General features: G+C 39.6%; 1 protein-coding gene across 5 annotated transcripts in view; it reads right to left on the bottom strand.

Moving 5' to 3' along the window:
* Positions 1-1,744: 1,744 nt before the first annotated feature.
* Positions 1,745-23,344, bottom strand: part of LOC119593718 (spectrin alpha chain-like) — a 25,565-nt gene continuing 3,965 nt past the window's right edge. The window contains exons 1-21 of one of the 5 annotated variants that reach the window (XM_037942701.1): positions 22,817-22,835; positions 21,525-21,832; positions 21,058-21,289; positions 20,121-20,532; positions 16,393-18,754; positions 16,121-16,285; positions 14,529-14,717; positions 14,248-14,407; positions 13,992-14,143; positions 13,638-13,802; positions 12,917-12,958; positions 10,365-10,513; positions 7,796-9,570; positions 7,463-7,641; positions 7,233-7,348; positions 6,849-7,044; positions 6,539-6,651; positions 6,106-6,147; positions 3,864-4,028; positions 3,131-3,566; positions 1,745-2,855 (exon numbers count right to left, since the gene is read on the bottom strand). In XM_037942701.1, the coding sequence (XP_037798629.1) occupies positions 2,727-2,855; positions 3,131-3,566; positions 3,864-4,028; positions 6,106-6,147; positions 6,539-6,651; positions 6,849-7,044; positions 7,233-7,348; positions 7,463-7,641; positions 7,796-9,570; positions 10,365-10,513; positions 12,917-12,958; positions 13,638-13,802; positions 13,992-14,143; positions 14,248-14,407; positions 14,529-14,717; positions 16,121-16,285; positions 16,393-18,754; positions 20,121-20,532; positions 21,058-21,289; positions 21,525-21,677 (7,332 nt within the window). In that variant the 5' untranslated portion in view covers positions 21,678-21,832; positions 22,817-22,835 and the 3' untranslated portion in view covers positions 1,745-2,726. Of the gene's footprint in view, positions 2,856-3,130; positions 3,567-3,863; positions 4,029-6,105; positions 6,148-6,538; positions 6,652-6,848; positions 7,045-7,232; positions 7,349-7,462; positions 7,642-7,795; positions 9,571-10,364; positions 10,514-12,916; positions 12,959-13,637; positions 13,803-13,991; positions 14,144-14,247; positions 14,408-14,528; positions 14,718-16,120; positions 16,286-16,392; positions 18,755-20,120; positions 20,533-21,057; positions 21,290-21,524; positions 21,833-22,816; positions 22,931-23,344 lie in introns of those variants that run through there. The other 4 variants (XM_037942694.1, XM_037942710.1, XM_037942721.1 and 1 more) reach the window with 4 other exon arrangements.

Below are 23,344 nucleotides of genomic sequence, written 5' to 3'. Positions count from 1 at the left end.
TGGGGGGAATGGAGTAGCATTGTACTGACGTGCATCATAGTCTGTGAGACAGGCACGTAGGTCTTCTCCACAATCTGACCAATCTTTGTCATAGATTGGGCAATTTGCTGGGGAGATTGAAACTGTTCCGGTGCAAGTATTGAGGGTTGGATGGGGTTCTGCAAGGATGGGGTTACCATATATGTCTGTTAGTTTTGTTAATGCTATAGCTTGGTTTTCGGATGTTACTGTGACAAGACGGGACGGTCGGGTCGGCTACGGAAAGAGACTTTACCTACTTGTTTTTGGAGACATTGTTTGGGAAAAGAAGGGTGTTGTCAGAGTAGGGAGCTGTGGGAGAGATCACGAAAAATCGGTCCCATTTGGCTGCGCTGAAGAGGGTATTCAATATTGTTGTAGTGATAGGGGGGAGTCGAAGGGCGGGTGCGTGACGATGGAGTAGTGTTGAGGGGGGTAGTGTTATGGGCAATAAGGCTGTAAGGTATTAATAAGGGAGGATGGGGTGGTTGATGTTGGAGGTTGTGGGGGTAGAGGTGATGAAGTTGAGCGTGCTGGGAGAGTGGAAATGTTCCTTAAGGATTGGTTGTTGGCTACTGTACTAGTAGGCATTGATGAGGGGGTAGTTGTTGCAGTGTTCGGAGCCGTGGTCAAAGGAGAGCCTGGGTCAGGGAATCGGGTGGGTTTACATCGTTGGGGCTATTTGATAAAGGGGCAAGCCTCATTGCCCTAATAGTGGAGATAAGTTTTCATTACTGGCCATGGTAAGCCTGGATTATGTTGGGGATAAAAACAGTCCACCCCTCAGGGTCCCTTGAGGGGTAAGGGCTAGATAAAAATCAGGGAATACCGTGCCCATGGCTCCTCAGCCGTTCAGGACTGGCACAAAGTCAGCCTTTTCATCCTTTCAGCACGGCTCTCACACCTTAGGAGGTGGATAGCAGAAGGGTTTGGTGAAGGGATAGAAACGAAAAGTGGGAAGAAAATAAAGACCATGCAAAATTAGTTGAGTCGAGGGCTGAGTCCCAGGTTGGGGGGTTCCCCATCATTGGGTCCCAGTCTCTGCCTCCTAAGCCCCCCCACGACAACAACGGGCAAGGGATTGGGGGGGGGGTTAAAAGAAAAATGAATGTGCTAACACAGGAGTTCGAGTTAGAGAGCCTAGCTGATAAAAGGGCAAGTCTCAGTGCCCCTATTACGGGTACAAAATCTTCATTACTGGCCATAATAAGCCTTAAATATGCGGGGAAGTTAATAGGTCCACCCCTCAGGGTTCCCATGAGGGGTAAGGGCTAGATAATTAACCATGGAAATACCGTGTCCATGGGTCCCCTAGGCCGCTCATGACTGGCAGTCAGCCTTTCAACACGGTTCTTGCACCTTAGGAAGTGGACAGGGGGAGGGCTGGGGAATATAAGAAAAGGAAAGGGGAAGAAAAGACCAAGCAAAAATTGTTGAGACGCAGGCTGAAGGCAAAGGTAGGGTAGATCTCCAGCATTGGGCCTCAGTCTGTCTCCTAAACCCCATTACAACAATGGGCAAGGGACTATTGTTTTTACTTTTTCTGCTTTTCATACGCCAGCTCTTATGGGCATTTTAAAGAACTATATATTTACCCATTTAATTTATACCATACATGCAAATGTTTGTTTGTATACAGTATAGATATTACATTACTTATTTTCATTTTTCTTTATATTTTCACTTTTCCTTTGCCCTACAGCCAAGGGATAAAGAAAACAACAGATAACTGCACAAGCTTTTATTACATTAAAGAGGAAAATGTATGACTTTTGGAGAAGAATATCTGGCCCCAATCATTATAATACTATGGAAATCAAAGAAGCCCCAGTAAGTTTTAAAAGCACCAACACCACTAATGCCCACTTGCTACTGCTCAGCTCTCTGTTCTTATATATGCACATCTTTAAAATTTCAGTAATGAATTTACTTTTTTAAAAATCCAGGTGGTCTCACTAAAAGACACAGGAGAGGAACTAGCACAGTAAATAGCTGTCAGTCTGGCAATTCCAGGTGTTAAAACCCCTGTGTCTTTTATTGATCACCAAGCCACTTTAAAAGGTGTACCCTCGCATCCTAGTAGGGAGAGGTGCTTCCAATTTTAAAAAGCCGTCTCTATCGGAAGCTCCAGATGGTAAAACTCTCTACTAGACTTTCAAAAGGGCAACACATCCCTATACTCTTAAGATTACGGAGCCAAAAAAAAATAAGCCAAACTGTAGGTGCAACTTTTTCCTACACACTTTAGGAATAGAACTGTGCACTACGGTAAGCCAAGAGTAAACTGTGGGGACACTGAGCATGGCAAGGGCAGCAGTTTACAGACACCATGACTCTACACAGCTGTTATGCAGACCTCGTCATAACTACCGCGAGCCTGTTAATGATGGGACCAGCCTCTTGTTTTGATAGTTGCATAGGTGAAAGTGAAGAAAATAAAAGGAGACAAGTGTCAAATTTTGGCTATGAGTAGCTCATTCACAACCTCACCTATAGATGGTAGCTTAGCTGCCATAGCTTACCAAAGCTTTTGCAGTGAGAAGCCAAATCACAATTTTGATCACTGTTAAGCTAACTGCCAAAAGTACTGGAATCTAAATGCATTATCATGTGCACACATATATTATTTATGACTGTGACTATGGTCTTTAAAATAGCATCTCTTGAATAACCTAGAAAAAACAGGATAAAGCTCTCAGTGTTGCAAGCTACTGCGAGAACAGAGTGCGTGTGAACTCGATGTAGTCCAGGGCTCCAGGAACCGCCAGATTGCTTTTGGGGTCGACATATGGTTTCATGCGACCGACGCAATAGTCCGCCATTTCTTTGGTGAGGTTCTAAAGAGAGAAGAGAAAATTATATATATATTATATTATATATATTCATATACATCTATGAATTCATAACACCAGAAGTGTAGTTTCTTTTATAAATATGATACCTACTATATTTTCTATGACAATTAGTAATCAGATTATTATCAAAGCAGCACTGGGCAACATTTCATATGCTACCTGTCTTTTTGACTTACGCTAATCCAGTAATTAAAAAACATTTGTCATTTCATTTCCTTTAAAATCTCAAAACAAGAAATAAAATTTGATGAGCTTACCTGGTATAGTTCTTCCCGTAACACATAGGGGCGGTCTCCTGCCGCAATGGCACGGAAGGCATTTTCAATCTCCTCGGAGCTGTGGACATTCTCTGTTTCTTTAGAGATCATGAAGGCCATGTACTCCTGCAGGGAGACAAAGCCATCCCTGTTTGGATCCACAACATCCAGGATGGCCTCAAACTCAGGATCACTCTGCCCTTCTTCAACCATGGGTAGATCGTAACCTAAAGCACGTAGACAGGATTTGAACTCGGCATGGTTCAAGCGACCGGTCTTCTCCTTGTCGAAGTGCTTGAACATCATGCTGAACTCCTTGAGGGCATCTTCTGACACACCCGACTGGTTTCGAGCTTGGATCTGTTGTTCCAAGTTGTGCTGCATTCGCATTCCAAGCTGGTCCAACTGATCCCACTGCTGCGCCAAGCCCACCGTGCTGAAAAGTGGTAGTTTGATGTAAGAGTTGCTGTAAGAGTTCTTTGATCCCTTACACTATGCAAACAATTACGTAAATTATTTTATTTGCTATACTAATCTGATGCCAATGCCAGCTAGAATTGCCTTCCTGGGCAAAATTACCTGATCCTCAATGAAGAATAATGAATCTATACACTTATTCAGTTTCAAATTAATGATTCTTTTTCACCCAAACAATGACCCTTGCCTCCTGTCCCTTAGTACAATTCTTCACTTTCCTCTTTAGCAAGCGACTCAAGGCCTCGCAACTACATACCTGTGTTCTGTGTATCGATTGTCGAGAATCAGATGCTCTTCCAGAATCTGTCCCAGGTCCTCAATCTTCTTCAGGTCCGCACGCCTAGCTCGTACCTCGGCTGCTTTCTGTCGTGTGGCTTCAAGCTGCTGCTCCAGTGTGCCTGAGCCCTCCATCATCGATGACCTAAGAGAAATACACCCTACAGTTAATAACAGTCACAAAAGGAAAATAAATGTGGTGTTTCCTGAAGATCTTGTTTGCATTAACCTCTCATTTGCTAAAAATTCTAAATTCTTGTTCTATCTACCAAAATCATTCTGTAATTATATCTTCACTAATGTAACATAGAAATCTGTGAATTAGCATACAAACACTATATACACTGACTGAGTACAAGTAAAAATAAAAATAAAATAACAAAAATAACCTAAGGTGAAATAACTATGCTGCTAGCATAATAGACACATATACATAAAACACACACACACACACACACACATATACATATATATAAAAATACATATATATACACATATACATATAAATATATATTATATATATACACACATATATATACACACATATATATACACACATATATATACACACACATATACATATATATAAAAATACATATATATACACATATACATATAAATATATATATATATATATATATATATATATATATATATATATATATATATATATATATATATACTCATACACATATATACATATATACATATATACATATATACATATACACATATACACATATACACATTCATATATGTATACAAATAGACACACATATATACGTATATCCATATATATACATATATAAATACATAATATATATATACATATAGATACATACATTTACATATAAATATGCATATGCATATACACATACACACTCACACACTCACACACTCACACACACACACACACACACACACACACACACACACACACACACACACACACACACACACACACACACACACACACACACACACACACACACACACACACACACACACACACACACACACACACACTCACACACATATATAAAAACACGCACAAACGCATATGTATGAATAAATGAAAAAGCAAACAATATTGTTAAAATTCTCAAAACTTCCAAATAGAAATATGATAGCACCAACCCTATAGCTCTTCTCATATGTTCGTATTACTTAAAACAATTATTAGGCAACTGTACACAAAGAAAACTAAAAGAAAAAAAATTAGTGAAATCTGTCAAATAAAAAGATATATTACATATATTGCCACTAATCTACCTCCACAGAAATTAAACATCTATTATGCATATAATAAATAATAATAATAAAAGGCAGCATTAAGCATTTGCCATTACAATTATTCATTCAGTCACTGTCTGGTGTATTGTGTTAATATGACAATGATTTCTGAAGCCTGGCCCCCGAACAAGTGTTATATAATCGGCTCATATCCCAGTCGATCTTTAGTGATATGTTACCCTGGAGAAAAAGTGCAAGGTTAGATGGTTAATCTTAAAACTAAAATTAATGTTGACTGTGCACAGCTGTAAGCTATTGTGAATGTGTTGGTCACACTCTGTTTAGTCCAAAAATGTTGCCTGTTGTTTTAAATGTATAAATTAGCAATGAAATATTTCCACAACCAATCAAAATTAGAAATCAAAATTAACAGTTGTTAAGAAAGCTAGATAAATCAATATAAGTAAATCCTTCAAAAAACAAATTTCTTTTAAATAAAATATACAATATTACAGGGAAAATGACATCCATATATAATAAACTAATCATACTGAGAGCACAGCTTAAAAAAAATAATAATAATAAAATAAAAAATGTAGGGGAAAATAATCAAACAAATGACGCACCATAACAGCATAAGTGTAAATGTGTTCTAGACATTTCCTTTATCATAAGACAGTCTCAAATTTATAGAAAAAAGTCATTCATTTGCAATCTAATACTGTCAGAGGATAAAAGAAACTATGAATTTCAAGTAAGAGATGTGTAAAATTCACAAATTAATAATATAGTTGCCTTTTGCCAAAAAACAAATCAACTGAACAGCTTGAGGGGCAATAGTAAATAACCAATTTTACTGAAAATGTACCCAAAACATCTCAAGAGATGTTTAATACAAAGGAGTTGCTTTTGGCATAAGACAACTTTCTACAAATCAGTGGTTAATTTCAAGCCATAACCAAGCCCATGCAATAGTGCACGATATTGACCTCTCATCATAGCCGATAAGGGAGAAGCCCAGCAGACTAAACCTGTTTAGAAGTAAAAAAACAAAATGGGTCAGCCCCACGGTCTCCATGTGAGCTCAGCGCCACATCACCTGCTGTCATCAGTGCCACCACCACCACCATAAGCTCATAACAAGAGACATTTGAAGCACATCTTGGGAGTCATTTGACTTGGACAAAACACATCTTTAGCAAATTTTCCAAAGCTTGCGAATTCTACATAATTCATGAAGATATATATATACACAAACACCCAAATATATTTACATAAAAAGTTGAAATACAGTTACAAACACAAACAAAAATAGTGTGCCCTATTCTGTATGATCTTGTATGTTAACGTTATCAGGAAATTCTTATAAATTTTTTTCATAACAACAACACCTAATAATAAATCTAAGCAACAGGCCTTTACCTGGTATCTGTCAACAGCTGGTGGAAAGCATTGGCATGCTTGGCAAATTCCTTTCGTAGTTTGTCGTTCTCTTCTTGTCTTTGTGCTTCCTTGGCGAGTTCCATGTCTCGTTCCTGTTGCATAATTACATATAAGCATCCCCATATTTTAAGAAATTTCAAAGCATCATTTCTGAATTTTGAGGCTACATGGAAATATCACCCTACTATTCTTTAGTCTTTGTATTAAGCTAAATGTATGAACAGAAATGCGAAGTCAAGTTACAGACTTGGCAATGATCTTTCCTCATATTCTAAGCAACAAAGATTACCTTGATGATCTTCTGCAGGTTACGCCAGGTGTCTTCCAGGGCTTCCATGGTGAACCAAGTGTAAGGATTTGGTCCCACATTGTAGCTCTTAATCTGCTGGTCTAGGGCAGCCAGGGCCTCAAAGTCAGCCTGGGCTGAAGACAGAGAAGCCTGGAACTGGGCATGTGCTTCACGCAGTGCCCGAATCTCTTCAATGCTGTTAATAAAATGTATAGCTAAGTGCAAATGTAAAGAGTCTTTTTACCCAGTTACTAAAGATAAAGAACACAAGTGAAAGTATATTTTTGTTGATTTCTGTACACTCAACTCGGTGTACCAGATAGACTACAGTTTACTATCTTCACTGAAAATTGGCAAGAAAATCTAAAGAATCTACACTCGTACCTATTGCAACGCACAGGATCAGTGAGATCTTCTTCAGCATTCTCAAACCAAGAGTTGAAAGCAGATGCCTTCTTGGCAAAGAAGAGGTACAGCTCCTCGATTTGTCGGAACCGCTCCTGTTAATGGGAAATGAAAAGAAAGACAATTATTAGCAATCTTTTTACATGCAGGCATAAAATTGTGAAATATCAATGACAGACTGAAAATATATAAAAGTGAATGTATTTCACCTGCATGACTTGCAGTTTCTTCTTGCGGTCGAGAGAGTCGTCAAGAAGCTTCTTCCAGCGTGCAATCACATCACCATGGCGTTTAATGATGGATTCAGACTGCTCATGGTTACCAGACACCAGCTGATCTTTGAGGGCAGTGATATTCTGGATGCCCTCATTTTCAAAAGCAGCCAAACCTGAAATGGGATAAACATAATGATGGCATAACATGGAAATAAACTTTAAGCAAATGTATGAAATTTACCTTCAAATTAGTAATGGTTCAATCCTTTAGAGCAATGTTCCATCACTAATTTATCATGCTGTATATTTACAACTAATAATACTTACCAGCATCAAATGTCTCCTGTTTTGTAAGGAGAGTCTGGACAGTAGAGAGATCTCGTCCAAACTCCTCAGACTTAACATGGCTCTCCTTGTCAGCAATCCAAGACTCGACAACATCAGCCTTCCAGATGAACTGCAAATAAGCCAGGCTATCGGCCAACTTGCTCTTCCTTCGTGCAGCAATGCCACTGAGGGCCTCCAGCTTGTCCTTTAACTGCTGGCACCTCTGCTTGATGGATTCAGCATGGTGATTACCTTCTCCTACCAGCTTTGAACCAGCCTCACACACATCATTGCAACGGTCACGATGCACAGCAAAGTCGGTCTCAAAAGCATCATGCTTCTTCAGGAGTCCCTGTGCAGCAGCCATGTTATCACCATAATCAGGGACAGAGAGTAGCTGGGTCTTCTCACTTATCCAAGCCTCTTCCTCTTCCACCTTGGCCAAGAACTGCTGGTAAATGAGAGACTGGTCCAATTTCTGGCCTCTTTGGTCAGCCATTGCCTTCAGCTGGGACCAAGTCTCAGACAGCTGCTGCAGGCGGGATTCAATTTCGGAAACACCAACATTTGAGACGCCCATCAGTTTCTCACCAGCCTCCTGCACTGATTGGATGGCAGGTTCGTGAGATGCTAGCTCAGCTTCGAGACGCTTGTGTTTCTTGCGTAGGTTCTGGACACCAGTGAGGTCACGACCATAGTCCTCTGATGCCACAAGCAGTTTCTTTTCCTTAATCCAGGATTCTTCATCTGCAATGTCACGGAAGAATTGGTGGAGGGTGAGGGCCTCATTCAGGCGTGACTGACGATGAGCAGCCAGATTCTTGATGCGCTCATATCGTTCATTGATGCTCTGGCGCTTCTCCTGAATGTTGGCAGTGTCAAACTGACCACTTTCCACAAGGGAATCAGCCTGTCCATTCATGTCATTAATGCGATCTTCATGAGCCTGGATGTCAGCCTCAACCAGCTGATGTTTCTTCATCAGATTCTGAACACTAGCAAGATCTTTGCCAACATCCTCATTGGTAAGGAGAGATTCCACCTCACCAAGCCAGAAGTCCAAGTCCTTGACAGCAGCAATGAATGTGCGCTGCTTGTTAGCTTCCTTGAGCTTCAGGGACTTTTCAGCCGACTTCTGAGTCAAGAAGTCCCACTGCTCGGAGATGGATTCCAGCCTTTGCTGCACAGCCTCTTCTGATCCTGCACACTGGTGTTTGTCAATGAGATTCTGACCCATAGCAAGAACAGCTTGGATCCTGTCAGCATTGGCAGCCAACTCAGCCTCAAATGCCTGATGTTTCTGGTGCTTTGATTGGATGTTTGCAGGATCCTTGAAGCTTTCCTCTGTGGCAACCTGGAGCTTTTCAGCAATCCAGTTTTCAATTTCATCAGCATCACGAGAGAACTGTTGGAGAGTCTGTGACTCACCAAGCTTAGAGCGTTTCTCAATCAGGGCTTCCTTGAGATGCTGCCAGCGTTCCAACACCTGGCTTCTCTTATCACCAATATCCTTGCTGGCATAATGTTCAGCAGCAACCAACTGATCAGCAAAGAGGTTGAGTGCAGCGATCTTCTCTTCTTGTGCATTGATCGCCTTATCAAAGTCCTCGTGCTTCTTGATAAGAGCTTCAACATTGTCTGACTTGGCATCAGCTTCATCAGAGGATAGGAAGGCTTCCCTAGATGACATCCAGTTTTCTGCTTGTTCACAGTCACGGTAGAACAGCTGCAATTCCAAACACTGGTCCAACTTCATGCGGCGTGCAATCCAAGCCCTAATTAAAAGAAATGTACAACAGTTAAGATAAAGAACACATTTTGATCACAACAAAACAGTTAGTTATACAGTAACATATGTTTGCCTGATGTGCAAACTTAATTTATCAGATTCATAAAATGTCAACAGAAGTGTAGATAATACAATATACAATAATTACAATGCAATAATGACAATGTTCAATGTCTACATAAACTAATTTGGGAGTTTTGTAGGAGGTTCTAACAACTGCCTCTTCTTAACCCTTTGCCGACGGGTGGCATGTACGCACATGCCATGGCATGGCGGGACTATCTGCCGGGGGCATGTATGTACATGCCATGGTGTAAGTATGGACATGCCAGGAGTTTTTTTTTTTTACAATCACGGCAAAATATTATTTTTCTGCCACAGAAAGTGTGATTAAGTCGTTTTTAACACTTTCTCATTTTTAATATGCAAAAAAAAAACAAAAAACAAAAACAAAAAACTCCATGATGCCACACACTGCTTATTTTATTCAGACTATAGACTGAATAATGATCAACTATGGAGTCTATATAACAACAAAAATATCCTTCAGTCTCGATTTATCAGGAAATATGGCAAGTAGAGACTTTAGAAAATAATGAAAACTGAAAATACACCATATGCTCATAGTATTACGAAGAAACAGCATGGGATGCTGGTATTTGGCATGAGTGGTTGCGCATGCTAGGGCGACGATATAAGCCCCCAACAGCGAGGCCCGGGCCACTATGAATACTACCCGTCAGGAAAGGGTTAAAAACCAACCAAATAGTCAAAACTTACCTTTCCAGTTCCTGCCGAGCTTCATTCATGGCATCCAGCTTCTCCTGAACTTCAGCAGAGGCAAAGTGGCCTGACTGCAAGAGCTGATGACCAAAGAGCTCAAAAGCCTGGAAGGTCCCAGCCCTGGCATCAATTTCTGTGCGGTGTTCCTGAAACCCAACAGGAGGAGGTTAATATCATGGTCAATGAGCAATATGTTCCTTAAAAGAAAGATGGTCATATCTGCATGGTCACTGCCCCATTTTGGTGTTATTAAAAAAATATAATGGAAATTTTCATATTCTCTGTTAATAGAGAATAAAGAAATAAAAAGAATTATATAAAAAAGCTACATAATGCACACCAGGTTATTCTTTTGAAACAAAACTGTCTATTCTGTTATGTTCATGCTTTTCAAATTCTTAATATTCATATTTTGGCAATATGGTTTTTTCCTGATCTGGAATTTAATGTGATCATATATTGGAAAAATTGCATACTGTATAAGACATTATTCATACTACTTTGTCACTAAAAAGATATTCATTATCAGATTTTAAAAATTAACTTAACAACTGGTTGACAACTTATAGACTAAATATTCTGAACATGTTTAAATGATATTATATCAAGATGGTTTCTTCCTTTTTTCATTATCATTTACTTTTCTTTTTCAATAAAAAATTGGCACATATGTAAAATTAACTGCCCTTAATTTTGCAATTATTAACTAACTTATATTACACAATTTTTCCATGCAACAAAATTCTGAATGGTCTGTGCTCAACTGTGCTTGGGAATGTGTTAAATAACAGATACTATGTCTTAAATGAGAAAGAATTACAGTGCTTGGTGCTTCTCTGTGCCCAGGTGTTGATGTGAAGTCAATCTTATAAATTAACAACCTGCAGTGTGTCCAAATGTTGAGTATTGCTGAACAAAGTTTTGTGATCCTCAATATTAAATGAACACATCCATTAAATCTGCACCATATATAATCACTCTTGCTGTCCAAATCTAATTCAGATATCATTCTTTTATTAGCATCGGCAATATCAGCCCTTTCAGTAAGTTCCACCTATTCATCAGGTCAGTAATAAGACTAAGTACCAAGAGAATTGCTAGTGCAAAACATTTGTAAAACAACAGAAATTTGCTATCTGCCATTCTTATAATGACAGGGTTAAATAAAAATTATTATTCATTTCACCTGTCACTTTTCTTATCATTGTTATTACTCCTATCATTATTCCTATCATCAATATTATCAATATTACATTCCCATAAAAAGACTGCAATAATATTCCAGTTCTTAAAAACATTCCAGCTCTACAGAATCACATCCACAGATAATGCCCAGATGTAGGTGTGTGAAAACTTGCTCCACATCATCAAGATGAAGTATGACTTTTCTGGTGTAGTTCAAGTCAAATTATCATCTCACACACTCCATCAAGCTCGTCACAGAACAAGACATGTTCATCAGTTTCAGAAGTCTCAATCACTGATTAGTTTAGCTAACTATCTTCTCTATCTACGTCGTCACACATTTTGTTAGGTCAATTAGAACAATGCTATCAAAGCTGCTATCATAGCCATCTCTAGAGCCATTTGTTAGGGCTAAAAGCTGAAAAAATAGAGGCATACAAATAAAAAACAGAAAGTATTTCTGAAACAGGAAATTCACCACAATTTCCTCTCATCCAGTATTCCCACCAAAATAATTTCTCATTAGTCATATTAAAGATGTGTGTTGGCTTCAAATTACTTATAGTGAATGTTAAAGTGTGAGAAATACATGTACAGGTACCCATACGTGTAGAGTTGTGTGGATGATTACTGATGCATAGATACTAGCATTAACATCTTCCATCTTTAAGTGTATTTCATCAGGAATTTTTCTGAAGATCAAACAGATCTCTTCAAAAAATATATAAAATATGTAACTTATATCCTATCTATCAAGTAATACAGCTGCTTAAAATGGGTTAAAAACTAATATTAGTAATGGCATACTACACACACATTAACAATCATTATGAACAAGACGTATGTATATTGTATAGGATGTCCTACCACCTTAACAACCAAATGGATATTGGCTCCTAATTGTGTCTCTGAACACTGTTGCTTTTAGTCTGATTCTGCTCCAAACATTCTCTGTGTTCAGCTTGTCCTGAACAGGTATGACATAATTACCTTACTTGTTAACAGCAAGAGCTCCTACCACTCTTACAGTGCAAAATGGACATATGACTTCCAAAATAGTACCCATGCTATTATCAGTTACATTTACAGAAAAAATTGAAGAGAAGGGCACTGACTGATGCTTAATTCACAAGATGACATGAGATAAAAATAAATCAATAAATAAAAAAGGAGAAAATCTTCAAGCAACAGTAAATGCCCTCCTACAGTAATAATCTACATATGTGGCCAAACACAGGCTGAAGTCATTAGTACCCAGCATCTAATACATAACTAGAGCACTGCCCATGGCCCAATAAACACTCAAAGGAGAGAACACAGCAGTCAGTAGAGTGCGCTAGACAACCTACGACACAACTCAATACCTGAGGGATACCATAGCGAGAGTCAAACTCGGCACGGAAGTTCTAGAAAAGGAAGGTGACTTGTTACCACTGGTAGAGTCACTTAAGCTATTCACTTAACTAGTTTAAATATGTTAGAAGACAAGGATTCCTCACAGTTACTTTTTTATATAAAAGGAGAATGAGAAAGTTTGTAATGATGTCAATGTTTAAAAGAACCTGAACTCATGATCCTTTTTAAAATATTAGATAGAACACACATGGCCAATGAGGTTTTAATAACTATGGGAGTGAGGATACTGATTACTTTGCTAGGAACCCCCACTCTACAGCTATAATTATTTTACAATTTGATCACGTGGCCGTCTTTTGAACTTGTCCTTCCACCTGTAAATAGTTTAATCACTCCCTACTCATTTAGAACTAGTTGTTAATTTTTCCCCTACTAATATTTACAACTCAAAACTGCACTGATGTAGTCAATCTTCCATGTACAATCTCATTATCTAAAGGGAACATCAATTAAATAAACAAACAACAAACTTGAGGGCTTAGTATTACGAGGGAAATATTGGACAGTGGCATCCGATCTGGCTTGAGAGTTGCACAAGAATTTAACAATCTAAAGCTACACCACCAGATTTGAGACAAATAACAATATGTGCATCTCCCCTACAACAGACAGATGCCCTGACCAATATGTATAGGCACGCCACAAACCATAGCAAAAGTGTCACTCTACCTGATGTCTCTCCAGAAGGGCTTCAGCACCAGTCACATCTGTAGCCAGCTCATCAGAGCTGACAAGACCCATCATGGAAGCAATCCAGGAGCTCAGATCACGGTAGTCACTGAGGAAGCGCTGCAGGTCATAAGAGTCCAAGAGCTTCTCCTTGCGGGCATTGGCCTGGAAAATTTTTGGATTAGTCAGCAATATATATTTTCAAATTATTACAAAGAAAACAAAGAAAAATAATATGGCTAAAGCTTAGTAAATATCAGATAATATCAGATATATGATCAAATTAAAATAACCAGGAACTCAGGAAGAGCTGAACTTAAACAACGAAAGAACGCAAAACTCCAAGCAGTATACCTTTGCAGTTAACTGAGTCCAGAGCTCATTGATCTCCCTCTGCTTTCCATAGATGGTGTCAGCAGCATCAGGATGGGTCTGCATGAGTCGGTTGGCAGTCTCATCCAACTGGCGGATTTTGTCGCCAAGGGCAGCAAGATCACGTTCCAGACCTGAAAGTGTGGCATACTTAGTGGAAGCTTTTGTTTACTGACAACACAAAGGCACTATCATAATGATTTATTTTCTCATTCATTTCATCTGCAGTAAAACAAACCTTCATGTTTTCGCTGCAGAGCTTGTACAGAGCGCAAGTCTTTGCCACAATCATCATTGTTCAAAGCTTCATCCTTCTCCTGAATCCAATCCTTGGTTTCATCCACATCACGATGGAATCGCTGCACTTCATGAGCTGATCCAAGTTGGAACTGACGCTCCTAAAAATTACATTACAGTTATTGCACTATATCAAAAGTTAGATAAAAACAGTTTCACACTATGCAGATATGGCAACTGCAAAATCTTATTAGATGTTTGGGGTCCTTCCCAGAAACAAACCTGTGCCATTTGCTGAAGTGAATTCCATTTAGTGTTGAGCTCCTCAATCTGAGTCTGGATCTTAAGAGCAGCTTCTGTCTGGCCAAGACTCATCAGCTGCATTGCAATCTCATTCATCTCAGCAAGGCGAACCTCATTGGCTTGCAAGTCAGTTTTGAAGTCATCAAACTTCTTCTGCAGTACTTCAACCTGAGAAGAACAATAAATATATTTCATGTATCTATGCATCTTTGTCAAAAAAGAGAGAGAGAGAGAGGATAGAGAGAGAGAGAGGATAAAGAGAGAGGATAGAGAGAGAGAGAGGATAGAGAGAGAGAGAGAGAGAGAGAGGATAGAGAGAGAGAGAGAGAGAGAGAGGAAGAGAGAGAGAGAGAGAGAGAGAGAGAGAGAGAGAGAGAGAGAGAGAGAGAGAGAGAGAGAGAGAGAGAGAGAGAGAGAGAGAGAGAGAGAGAGAGGAGAGAGAGAGAGAGAGAGAGAGAGAGAAGGAGAAGAGGAGAGAAGAGGAGAGAGAGAGAGAGAAGAGAGAGAGAGAGAGAGAGGATAGAGAGAGATAGAGAGGATAGAGAGAGAGAGAGGATAGAGAGAGAGAGGAGGATAGAGGAGAGAGAGAGAGGATAGAGAGAGAGAGATAGAGAGAGAGAGAGAGAGAGAGAGAGAGAGAGAGAGAGGAGAGAGAGAGAGAGGAGAGAGAGAGAGGAGGGAGAGGAGAGAGAGGAGAGAGAGAGAGAGAGAGAGAGAGAGAGAGAGGAGAGAGAGAGGAGAGAGAGAGAAGAAGAGGAGAGAGAGAGAGAGAGAGAGAGAGAGAGAGAGGGGAAGAGAGAAGAGAGGAGAGAGAAAAGAGGAGAGGAGAGAGAGAGAGAGAGAGAGAGAGAGAAAGAGAGAGAGGATAGAGAGAGAGAGGATAGAGAGAGAGAGGATAGAGAGAGAGAGGATAGAGAGAGAGAGGATAGAGATGAGAGAGAGAGAGAGAGGGAAGGAGAGAGGAGAGAGGAAGAGAAGAGGAGAGAGGAAGAGAGAGAGGGAGAGAGAGAGGATAAGGAGAGAGGAGAGAGAGAGAGAAAAGAGAGAGAGAAAAGAGAGAGAGAGAGAGAGAGAGGAGAGAGAGAAGAGGGATGAGAGAGAGAGAGAGGAGAGAGAGAGGAGAAGGAGAGAAGAGAGAGAGAATGAGGAAGAGAGAATGAGAGGGAGAGAAAGGAGGAGTGAAAGAGGAGGAGGTGAAGGAGAGAAAGAGAAAGGTAGAAAGGGGAGAAGGGGAGAGGAAAGAGAAAGAGAAGAAAGTAGGAGAAGGAAGAGAGAAAGGGAAAGAGGAATAAGATAAAGACAAAGAGAGAAAGAGAAAATGAGAGAAGAGAAAAGGTAAAGAAGGAATTGCTGAAAAGAAAAAGCAAAGAGGGAAAGATATAGAAAGAAAGAAAGGGGAAAGGTAGAGAAGAGAAAGGTAGAGAGGGGAAAGCCAAGTGTTCAAACACAATCATATACCAATGAACACACTAATACACATACAAATTTTCCATTGGCTTATTACTTTGTTTCCAATTGCATTATACTGTTTCATGTCACAAAGTATGTCGCATAATAATCCATTCCCCAACCTGCTCAAGATCTTCGCCAACATCCTCAATCTGGGCATGCTGCTCCTTGTCCTTGATCCACTGAGCCAACTCCGCAGCTTCACGCACCAACACGTAGGCCTGCACAGTCTCACTTAGCTTCTTTTGGCGTTCACGAGCCATGGCCATCAGATTCTCATATTGTGCCTGAAATTGAAAATTCAGAGTAAGTGATATGACAAAGAATAAACCTTAAAAAGGAGACATTCTCACACATTTCCCTTTTATATCACTCAAAACACAGAAAATCTCACCTTGATCTGGTTTTGGCGAGCAGCAATAGAATTGCTGTCAGCCAGGTTTTGCTGGGAGGCTGTTAGGCCTGAGTCAATCTTCTTGACATAAGCAGCTGGCACAAAGCCTTGGCGATCATTAACTTCCACCTTCCACCAATCCTTGTTGGTTGCATTGAGAAGAGTGAGCACATCATTCTTCTTCATGGAAACTTCCCTTGGAGATTTCTCAGTGTAGTCATAGAGAGCCACAACACACTCCTTTCCAGTGATGTCCATAACTGGGACCTCCTGCTGGCGACATGCTGCAGCCTGTTCATCAAGGGCAGTGATTGTTGAGCTGAAGGCCTCCAGGTCACTCATGAGAGCCTCATGCTTCTTTAGCAGAGCCTCAGCTGAGTCTTCATCTTTGCCAAAGTCCCCACCTGCAGCAATGGGTTCTTTCTCCTTCATCCAAGATTCAGCTTCATTAGCATCAGCGAAGTACTGGTGTGCCTGAAGAGAATCCTCAAGATCCTGACGACGTTGGTTGGCACGCTCCTTCAGCTGTGCCCAGTGCTGGCTTAGAGTGTTCACCCTCTGCTTGATCTCTTCCCCTGCAAAATGTCCATCTCCAATCATCTCTTCCCCAGATGTAGTAACAGCAGTGATGCGGTGTTCATGGTTGTTAATTTCAGCCAATACAGCTTGGTGCTTCTTGATAAGATTTTGGACTCCAATCAGATCCCGACCTCGGTTGGTGGAAGCTGCAATGGGTTCTTTCTCCCTGATCCAGGCCTCTTCATCATCAATGTCCCTAAAGAGTTGTTGTACAAGGAGAGAGTCCTTGAGTCGTTCCTTGCGGAGACCCATTGGTTTCTGAAGAGCATTGTAACGCTCTTGCAGAGCTAGCTGCTTAGCCTTGATGTTCTCAGCATCAAAATGTCCGCGGTCAACAAACTGATCTGCAGCAATGCGCACCCCATCAATCCGGTCTTGGTGGGAGCTGACATCTGCTTCCAGAAGGGCATGCTTCTTCAGTAGATTTTGCACTCCAGTCAGGTCTTTTCCATAATCTTCACTCATAAGCTGGCCCTCAATCTCTGAAAGCCAGAGCTCAATATCCTCCACTCCTCGGTTGAATTGCTGCTGTTGAGAAGCCTCCTCAAGCTTCGAGCCCTTGCTACGTGTAGCTTCCTCAAGTGAAGTCCAGAGCTGAACTATTTCCTCCATACGACTACCAATCCTTTCACTGGCATAGTGCTTGCTTTCTAGGAGCTCTTTACCAGTTGATATGATTTCCTCAATACGAGACTTGTTGGCACTCAGTTCCTGGTCAAAGTTTTGGTGCTTCTGCACTTTTCCATTCAAGTTGGTTGGATCCAAATAGCTGTCATCTGTAGCAAACTTAAGTTTCTCATTGATCCATCCCTTGGTCTCATCACAATCCCTCTCAAACTGCTGCAGTCGGTAAGAATCCTCAAGCATTGCTCGGCGGCGTGCAGACATCTCCAGCAAAGCAGTGCGCCGCTCAAGCAACAGTTCACGCCTCTGAGCAACATCATCAGCTGCATAGTGCTGACCCTCAATAAGCTTGGTTGCAAATTCATCCAGAGCCTTAATCTTCTCCTCCTGAGCAGCAAGAGACTTCTCAAAGTCCTCATGCTTCTTGATCAGAGCTTCAACAGAATCAATAGAATCTCCCAAGTCCTCATTCTCCAGGAAAGCTTCTTGCTTGGCCATCCAGGTGTCAGCCTGTTCAGTGTCCCTGTAGAAGAGCTGCAGGTCCATGCACTGCTCATACAGGATGCGTCGCTCCTCCCACAAGGCAAGGAGAGCAGCCTTTTCTTGTGTTAAGGTGCTCAGCTTCTCTTTGACCTCAGTAGCAGCATGATGGTCCTTTTCTACCAGCATCTCACCTGCTGCATGAGTACTCTTGAAGCTGTCTTCACGGGCATCAATTTCACCCTTGTGCTCTTGGTGGCGTTCGAGAAGAGCTTCAGCTCCAGCAACATCCTTAGCCAGCTCATCTGCAGAGATGATTGCCCGCATGTCATTGATCCATGAGATGAGGTCACGGAAGTCAGACAGGAACCTATGCAGATAGTAGGAATCATCCAGGCGCCTGCGTCGTTCCTGGGCCTTAGCAGTCAAAGTAGACCAAGAATGCTCAATCTCTGCTAGTTTAGCCTTGATCTGCTCAGCGTGGTCAGTATGGATGCCACAGAGGCGGGTGGCTTCTTCCCCTAAGGTGGACACCTTGTCCTCCAGAGCAGCAAGGTCACGTTCTAGACCCTCATGCTTCCGCTGGAGGGTTTGGACAGATGCTAGGTCACGGCCATAGTCATCAGAGGACAATACTACATCCTTTTCAGCTACCCAAGCAATGGTTTCATCTGCATCTCTGGAATGTCACATTACTTATGAGTAAAGCAAAGTAAAGAAATTAAGATAAAGTAGAAGAAAAAATTATAAAATAAGCTTTTTGATTATAACTATAAATAATATCAATAATAATAACTGAACTAATGATAGTGGTAGTACTAATAGAGCCTATAATGATAATAATATCAATAATAATAATATCAATAATAATAATATCAATAATAATAATAATAATAATAATAATAATAATAATAATAATAATAATAATAGTAACAATGATTACCATCATTATCATCATCACAACAGAAAAAAATATACAAATCACAAATTAAACCATGAAATAAAATAAAAAAATATATAAATTTTATATATATACATATATACATATGTAATATATATATTTATAATATATATAATATATATATATATATATATATATATATATATATATATATATATATATATATATATATAATAATATATAATATATAATATATATATAATATAATAATAATATATAATATTATAATATATAATATATATATATATAATATATATATGTATACATATATATACACATATGTATACATTATATGTATACATATATATACACATATGTATACATATATATATTATACATATGTATACATATATATACATATGTATACATATATATGTATACATATATATACATATATACATATACATATATATATATACATTGTGTGTGTGTGTGTGTGTGTGTGTGTGTGTGTGTGTGTGTGTGTGTGTGTGTGTGTGTGTGTGTGTGTGTGTGTGTGTGTGTGTGTGTGTGTGTGTGTGTGTGCAATTAAAACTAATAGAACTCATTTGCAGGGCTAATTAGAATTACAGTTATCCAAAACTAATTCTGGAAAGAATTAAATTCCTTGTAATTTGACTTCCTTCCAAATTTTCATTATACAATGCCAGTCTACTTTTTTCCTTTACAAAGGACTCCATATTTCCTTGCTATCTAATTTTCCATCTTAAGCATAGAAAAACACAAGCTTTAGGTTATAGAGTTTATATCCATTACACTCTACTACACTTGTGAATTTTTTGCAATAGTAAATTTAATGATCTATACATAAAATGCATTTTTTAGATAAATAATTTTCATTAAAAGCATAGCTTTTCTTCTTCCCTAATCAAATTACTGTTTATAACATGAAATGGAATCAATACCAATAAATAAAAATAACATGCAATTAGTACCATATCTGCTATAGATCAAAACTGTAATTCAGATCTGTTCAAGGAAAGCTAAGGATTTTATAATACCACCCATTTTTACTAAAGGTATTAATAAACATGCATCACAGAAATAATACTTTCTCTTCTGTCATATTCAATAACTGCATTACCTGTTAAATCTCTGAATTTCATGGGCACCAAACAATTTCTCCTGTCGGGTGAGAGCAAACTGACGCAGTCGTTGCCAGGCCTCGTTCAGGTCTTTCTTCCTTTTGTTGATGACATCCACTTCAGGGTGGCCCTCAGTAATCAGCTTTTCTGCCAAGGTGTTAACCTCGGTGACCCTGTATTCCTGGGCAGCCATGTCCTTCTGGAACTCATCAAACTTGCGCTGGAGAACTTCTACATGCTCCAAGTCGATGCCAAATTCCTCGGAGGTTACAAACGTCTCCTTATCATTGATCCAGTACATGACTTCGTCACACTGCCGCTGGAATTGCACCAGTACCAGGGCCTGCTGGAGTCTCATGCCCTTGTCGGCTAGACGCCTCAGGAGCAGCTCCCACAGACGGTGTAACTCATCTGTTACAATGCAATGAATATTTTTAAAACTGGGTACATGCAGTCTATGCAGTATGATTTATCAATTTTCTTTACAAAAATGTAGCATCAAGACTGCTTATTCACGAACGAGTCAGTTGCTAAGCCTACCTAATTTCACCTTTCTATCCCCTTCCTTTAAACTCTTTGGATTCAGATTAAGTTTTGATTTCTATTACTGTTATCATTATTAATATTATTATAATTATTTTCAAGTTATTAATAACTACATAAAAACTACATAAACTTTCCTTCAAGAAAATTCAATGAACAGGGGAGGCCAGATAGGCCTAGCACACAATCCCTTAGTGAGTAAGCCTTAAAAGCCTTTTACAAGTAAATACAATCAATAAAACAAATCCACTGTGAGTACAGCTTGTATACAATCACTCCCAACTTCAAGAAATTAAGAATCACAAAATACAATCATCACAAAATTTAAAATATTAACATCATACAAAAATATAAACATATTATTAGCCTCGACCGCAAGCACAAGACACTTACCAAGCTTCTGCCTAATGACATCCGAGGCAAAGTGCTGGTGACTGATCATCTCTGAGCCAGTGTTGTCCAAGACCACAATGGCATTGGAGTGGGCAGCCACCTCAGCCTCAAAGGCCTGGTGTTTCTGGATCTTAGCCTGAAGGTTGGTGGGATCCTTGTAGCTCTCATCAGAAGCAGCCTGGAGTTTCTCGTGGATCCATGATTCCAGTTCATCAGCATCACGTTTGAAGTACTGAAATACAAATACAAAAAATAAAGTTAATGGGAAGGGAGATCCATAGAAGGGGAAAAGGACAATTACAGTGAAGTGAAAAGTAACAGAAATTACATGTATATACTATCAAAAACAATGAGAAATACCTATACCTTAAACTCATCGAAAATTAACATTATCTTCACAATTATATTAACTTCCATGAGAAGAAATACACAAGTTTAATCAAACAACTTCACCAAATTAACTATACCTGGAACTTGCGAGAATCCTCAAGCTTTTCCCTCTTCAGGCGAGCATCCGAACGGAACTGAGAGTACCGAGAAAGCACTTGCTCTCGTCGATCCTGGATGTCATCAGCAGTCTCCAGGATCCGCACTTCCTTCACAACGATGTTTCCCTCCATCTTGAGTTATATTAGCTTAGTTGACAGCTTCAGCTCTATTATTCTCTATGCAATCTAAAAACAGCTGCTCAAGCGTATTCTAACTTCTTGAGGGTAAAGCTTGAAACTTGCATGAGACGGCTATTCATGCAAATCCAAGACTTCCTTCAAGACTCCTGTAAGTAAAAAGGAATATTTCATCTTACTATGTTTCTCTTTCCATGCCTCTCTTTCTAGCTTTACATACATAAAAAATATATGGATATATGCTACATATACTATGTACATAATATCCTTGTACATAATATCCTTCTTATCATTCTACTCACACTAATAATTATAACTATAAACACAAGCCATATTTGTAAACTGTAATCCAAACCACAAATGCTTTTTGCTGACCATTATTAATTCTAAGATGATGAGTGTCATCTTAGAAATAATAATGGACAGACTTTATGAACAGGTGAAAGATTTAGTTTTATATAAGCTATGGGATGCTCACACCTTTATTTTACTTTACAACATGCTACACCCACATCTTCAACTGCACACATCCAAGTGTGCATGTAGCACGTGTGTGGGTGAAGAGCACGTGTGTGGGTGTAGGGCATGTGTGTAGATGTGTGTGTGGCACATATGTAGCACAGGTTTGTGTGTGTGTATGTGTATGTAGCAGTATGTGTGTGTGTGTGTGTGTGTGTGTGTGTGTGTGTGTGTGTGTGTGTGTGTGTGTGTGTGTGTGTGTGTGTGTGTGTGTGTGTGTGTGTGTGTGTGTGTGTATGCATGGCACAGGTGTATGTGAAGCACAGGTGTATGTGTGTATGGGGGGGGGGGGGGATTTTAGTGTGGGGGGGGGGTTGTGTGGTGGGGTGAGTTTTGTGTGTAAGGGGAGGGGGGGAGTACGTACGTATGTATGTATGTATGTATGTATGTATGTATGTATGTATGTATGTATGTGTGTGTGTGTGTGTGTGTGTGTGTGTGTGTGTGTGTGTGTGTGTGTGTGTGTGTGTGTGTGTGTGTGTGTTTGGTATGACTACAACTAAATTTACAAATACAATTCATTAAACAAATTACCCACAACACCTTCACCTACTGCCCCGCCCTTGCCTGAAGCTTAAGCCCCTTTCCAATGCTAAACTACAGGCACTGTTCACCTCCTCTACAAGACTCCTCCTCCAGACACAGCCCCGTAATCCAACCTGGGTGTGAACTGAGTGTCAGCCAGCCGAGACACCACAAGCAGAGCTAGTCCTGGCTGACTGATCAATAACCCGCCACTGCAAGACACACCCACCCTACCAACTCCTTGCTCAAAAAAACTTTTATCATTTGACAAATATATCATAAATAAGGTGGACAACTATCTTGCAGTATATAAAAATGTAAAAAAATTATAACTCTTATTGAAATAATAACTATCTGAGAATAAAACTTTTGCTTTTGTATAAATCTTCTCAAGACAAATAAAAAATGAAAATATAGTCAATTGCCAATCAACAGATACTTATACTCTCAAATCTATAATAATGGTATTATTACTTCCATACATAAAAAGTCTGTGACTATGGCATTGGCTAAGCCTGTGTTACAGGTCATATTTATTACTCATGCTTTCAGTGACTACATTCCTGCTTGCTAATCCTACTCCTGACTCATCAAAAGGACATATCAGTATCAATACA

Source organism: Penaeus monodon, chromosome 3, assembly GCF_015228065.2.
Source record: "Penaeus monodon isolate SGIC_2016 chromosome 3, NSTDA_Pmon_1, whole genome shotgun sequence".
Lineage (NCBI taxonomy): Eukaryota > Metazoa > Arthropoda > Malacostraca > Decapoda > Penaeidae > Penaeus > Penaeus monodon.
This window is presented reverse-complemented; position numbering and strand designations above follow the sequence as displayed.